The sequence below is a fragment of the Dipodomys ordii genome, unplaced genomic scaffold (assembly GCF_000151885.1).
Source record: "Dipodomys ordii isolate 6190 unplaced genomic scaffold, Dord_2.0 Scaffold115, whole genome shotgun sequence".
In the NCBI taxonomy this organism is placed as follows: Eukaryota; Metazoa; Chordata; class Mammalia; order Rodentia; family Heteromyidae; genus Dipodomys; species Dipodomys ordii.
This window is the reverse complement of record NW_012267331.1, coordinates 8,693-13,997: the sequence shown is the minus strand read 5'-3', so window position 1 is coordinate 13,997 and position 5,305 is coordinate 8,693. Positions and strand designations below refer to the sequence as shown.

At 52.8% G+C, this 5,305-nt stretch overlaps 1 protein-coding gene across 1 annotated transcript; it reads left to right on the top strand.

The window, feature by feature from the left end:
• Positions 1-367: 367 nt before the first annotated feature.
• On the top strand, positions 368-4,212 carry Tmem18 (transmembrane protein 18; the record flags this gene model as incomplete). Its single annotated transcript, XM_013028866.1, has 4 exons — positions 368-515; positions 1,682-1,736; positions 2,683-2,776; positions 2,862-4,212. Coding segments are annotated over 4 exons (393 nt in total), but the record flags the coding sequence as incomplete, so codon positions are not given.
• Between the last annotated feature and the right edge of the window lie 1,093 nt (positions 4,213-5,305).

Here is a 5,305-nt window from a genome sequence, read left to right as displayed (position 1 = left end):
GGAGTGTCAGGGCCACTAGTGTCCAGGCCGGGAGTGTCCAGGCCGGGAGTGTCCAGGCCACTAGTGTCCAGGCCGGGAGTGTCAGGGCCACTAGTGTCCGGGCCGGGAGTGTCAGGGCCAGCTCACCTTGGCCCCTTGGCCCCTTGGCACAGGCTGGCCCTGGTTTCACAGGATTGCATTCAGTCCAGAGCCGCAGTCTGTGCTCGGTCCTAAAACCTGTTTGAGGCTGGTGAGATGAGTGTGGTGGAGGGGGCCTCCCTTCCCCGTGGGTGAGGCCCGGCTGCTCTCCAGGCACCCAGCACTGCTGCCCCTAGCGGAGGGGCCTCTGAGGAGCCGCACCCACACCCCTCCTTCCCCAGCCTGCTAACTGCTCTTCACCTGCCTGTCCCCACAGCAGACAGACTGGACGGAGCCCTGGCTCGTGGGGCTCCTGGTCTTCCACCTGCTGTGCCTGCTCCTCACCTGCTTCTCCTCTCAGAGGTACAAACTACAGATTGGACATTTCCTGTGCCTAGGTGAGGGACAGAACGGGCTGCTGTGATGTGGTTGGTGTGTGTGTGTGTGTGCGCGTGTGTGCGCACACTTGCATGCATGTGTGTGTGCGCACATGTGCACACTCTACCTCTAGAGTGCATATTTTCACAGGATCCCCAACCCTTCCATTGGTGTTCTGCATGGAAACCAGAGTAGTTTTGGCATTGCATATGAAAAGAGTTTATGGAGAGCGTCCGGTCATACTGGCCAGGGAGGGTGCTGAATGCCAGCTCAGTGAGACAGTGGTTGTCTCTGTACCGATGGGTATTCCTGTAAATGGTTTTACCGGTAAAGGCCCCAAGAATTGAGGGTCAGAGATGCATGGAAACCACAGGTGGATCGTCAGCACAGCCGCAAGGAGCTAAGTGTTCTGTCGTTACTGATACACTAGACAAAAGACAATGAGGTTATCTGGGCCAAACCCGTGGCTTGATTCTGTGGACATTGCAAGATGTGTTTGATAGAAAAAATGCAGCAGCTGATTTCAGGCAACTCAATTGGCACAGAACAGGGATCTGAGCAAGATAAAGACATGAGAGTTGGCAGCACAGACATGTTTATATGCAAATAGGGGTGGGCAGAGTTTCTGTGTCTGTTTCACATGAGTCCTTACCTGTGATGTCCCAGGGAATGCCAGGCTGTAGCAGTGAGAAAAACAGACTTCAACTCAATGGAGCCTTTCCATGATGACCCCAGACCTGATTTCACCCATATCAGCTCCCCTGAGCATTCTGACAGGAAGGCAAAGTGCTGGGTGAAAAGTGTCCTGCAGGGACTGCAGCTGAAGTGCCAGGTGTCCAGGCAGGAGGAGCAGCCAGACAGTGAGAGAGTCCAGGCCTCCAGAGCCAGAAGCCTGGCTCTGGGCTTGGACACAGCTGCTGCCCCCCCCGCCTCCTGCCCCCTTGCCCCCCCCGCCCCCCCGCCTCCCGTGTTCTCTGCACGGTCAGGCAGGGCCTACGTTGGGCAGTCAGCCGTGCAGAGAGCGTGGGCTTTTCTCTCGGATCCCAGCCATGGGCATGTTCTGCCATAGCAGGGCGGTCCCTGGGGCCTGAGGAATCTTGAAGGCTTGTCAGTCTTGTTTTGTTTTTATATTTTGTGTGTATTGTGTAACTTCACAATTTTTTCTAACATGGCTTCTTTCTCCCAGTGGCGTTGGTCTACTGTGCTGAGTATATCAATGAAGTGGCTGCAGTGCACTGGAGGTGAGCTCTCTGTGTCTGGCACAGGAAGCGCGTGCAGAGTGTCAGACTCGGGGAGACGAGGCTGCAAGAAGCACGTTGCGTAAACCCTGCAGCACCTGTGAATCCACTCCTTGAAAAAAACTGTTTTAGAATGACAGCCACTTTTGAATCCTGCCGGTTCTGGTGGTGGTTGAGATAGTTGAGATGGTGTGAGGGAATTCTCTGGTCTACTTTAAAGCGATTTTCATGGGAGAAGGTGGTCCCTGTGAGCCCTGACTACTTGACACAGCCTCCACAGCCACCGCTCCGCCCTCCTGACCAAGTAGCTTTCCCAGCAGGCTCCCAACTCAGACCAGGAAAGCGCAGTGGAACAGATACCGTGGCCCACCTTCCACCCCTCCTGTCTGGGTGCCGGTGGTGTCCTGCCAGCTCTGCTGCCGCTGCAGCCCGTGGGGGCCCCTCCTGCTCCCTAGGGTGTGCTTTCAATCACCTGAGCCCCTCCCCTTCCAATAAAGGCCTAGCCTCTGGGATTTGTCTTCACTTTGCTGCTAAAACCCAGAGCCCACTACCGGCAGGTAGCAGGTTTTGCATCATTGTTTGCTACTGAATTAAAGAGAACAGCTCTTTGGTGTGTTTCCGGGCTGGCTGCCACTTCCCAGCTCTGTTTTGGCAGGTTGGGATCTTCAGTCTCTCACATGTACCATCTAACTGGCAAGGTCAATGTGCCAACTAAAGGCAGCAGTCCAAGCACAGGCCTTTCTTAGGTACCAGGAGTGTGAGTGTAGCTGTTGTGTAATTACAGCCGTTCCTCTGTGACGTCCCTGGTGTCTTGGCGTTGATGCTGAGTCTGCCGCTGACCCTGGGGCACCTGTGGCAGCCGCCCACGCGCCCGCCCTCCGTCTCTGATCTGCTGTTCTCACAGGCAGGCTTCATTTGTTCCACGCAGTCATCTGCTTCCTTTAAACAGGTCGTTTTCAAAGCACCAGTATTTTGACTCCAGGGGGATGTTCATTTCTCTCGTGTTCTCGGCACCGCTGCTGCTCAACGCGATGGTCATTGTGGTAGGTATGCTGCAGAGTTACCTTCTTATTTTTCTTTGGATATATACTTCCGGTTCTTAAACATGTCTCCTACTGATTGTTTTAGATAATGTGGGTTCACAAGACTTTGAATGTGATGACTGAACTGAAGAACTTGCAGGTGAAAAGAAAGGAGAGGAAGAGGAGGAGAAAAGAGGAGTAACTGAGGAGCTGATTTCAATCTGGGTTAGGTTTTCCAGTGCCACACCAAACCACACATGGCGTGGGCCTCCTGTCAGCAGCTGGACTTGGGGCTCGGAAACTGGCTTTTCTGTTTGATGCCCACAGTGATGGAGCACCTGCAAAGCCGCCTCTTAACACCAGCGTGGATCTGTGTCTTCAGGATGTGTCTTTAGCTGTGTGGCCGAGCCTCAGGGCCTCATCATCTTCATGGTTAGGAACTGGAGTCACAAGAGCGCTCACTCGGTGTCCCGTGTGGGAGCTGACAGATACACAACCGTGCTTGGAGCGCCTTCACGCTGTGCCCACGGCAGGTCTGCCTCCCGGGCCGGCACTTGCTCTTCACTGGAGGGAGAGATGCTGCTGGAATTCCACAGGCACCGGTGGCCTCACAGCGGCTGTCTGCCCACGGTGTCAGCCATGCCCAGGCTGACTCCACGTCCTGTCCCTGTGAGGCAGGTGGGATTAAGTCAGGACTTGATTTTGTCCTCCTCACGTGGATTCGGGGCCCTGGCGGTCTCCACCCTGGCTTCGGTGGGTGCAGACTGACTGTTTCTTCCTCCGGTGTTGGTCTTTCTTCCTCCGCTGCGGGCCAAGGTACACTCAGCGGCACCTCTGCCACGTGCGCTTGGGACTTGAACCCGGGGCAGTAGCTGAGGATGACAGGGACTGGAGGCTCAAGCACAAATCGTGTTCAGTTAGGGAATGTTGCGGACCCTTAATTTTGGTGTAGAGCAATAATTTGTAACAGAACGTGAATAGGATTATTGTTCCTAGGTGAAACACTGTTCCAGGTGGTATAGGAAGTAGGCAGGTGGAAGTGTATTTGGAAGGTTAAAAGTCGGCAGTTTGGTACATTACAAAACGGCTGAGCCATGCGCGCATTTCTTTCTGTGTTTTTTGTGGTTTCAGCCTCTAGTGGGGACTGTTGATTGTAGAGATGAGTTGGTAGAACCTTCCTGATAGAGACACTGGAGCTTTTCACCTGAAATTTTTCCCAGCCCTTTCTTGATTTGTTTGCCTAGCCAGGCCCTGGATTCCATTCTCTCACATAATGGTGTTTAGTCAAATACTTTATTATTTATTTTTATTTTTTTTGCTAGACTTAGATCTTGAACTCTGGGCCTGGGCGTAGTCCCTGAGCTTCAATGCTCAAGACTTGCGCTCTGCCACTTGAGCCACAGTGTCACTGCTGGCTTCTTCTGAATCATTTACTGGAGATGAAAGTCTCATAGACATTACTGCCTGGGCTGTCTCGGAACCACAGTCCTCAGATCTCAGCCTCCTCAGTAGCTAGGATGACAGGTGTGAGCCACCAGCACCCAACCAGCCGTATACTTTATATCTGAGGGAATGTCTGATTGTGTTTCTGAAAATGACTAATTCTGGATGCTTTAATGTTACTAGTGCTTTGACAGTGTTGATTACATCACAGGTTAGAAGTATTTGAATAAACAAGTCTGGAATAGGAGGTTGAGGGGGTGTTGGGCTGCGTACCAGGTCTTCCCCTCCCGGCCTGGCAGCTGTGCGGGCATCGGCATGGCAGAAATGGAAGAACTGGGCAGGCGGCTGTGGGTGCCCTGCTCCACCTCTAGACAGTTTGTACGGTCTGTATTTGGGGCCATCTGCCTGAATTTACACACAGTATAACCACAACTTGGATATTCTGTGTGTGTGTGTGTGTGTGTGTGTGTGTGTGTGTTACAAACTATTCTTTTTTAAATGGAGTTTATTTGGTGACTGCCGTCTTCCTAGTCTCTTCTCCCTGTGTTCGGGAGGATCTGCAAGCCAGACCTGTCTCTCATAGTTTGTAAAACCAGAGCTGCTTTGAGAAATTTGCAAGAGTGTCCTGTTCTGTGTTCTGCTTAAATGCAGAAATGGTTTTGGTGTATTTATTTATAAACTAGAGGAAAGCAGACTGTTGTACGATGAAAAACATTTTGCACATTCCACATGTGATTATTATGCAATAAAACATGGATTGGTAAGTCACAGATGGGGTGTTGTGCCTGGAATCGTTCTCTGGCTGTGGCCCGTTGGCCTTCAGACCATGGCTGTCACACACCTCAAAATCCAGTGCGGTAGAAGAAAACTCAGGCCAGAGGTGTGTGGGCTGATGGTCATTTGCTGTGGGGGGGGAGGGGAAGGCTGAAGGCTCCCTGGACGTGCGTCCCCTCACCAGACATGCGTGGGGACAGCTGAGTTCACAGGTCTGCTGAGAGGTGGAGAAGCGGGGCCTTTGAGTCACGCTTGTGATGAGGGTTTTCCTGGGTGTGAAGCCGGTCCTTCCCCTGGGCAAGGCCTCAGGACGGTGGGCATGGAAGCCTGAAG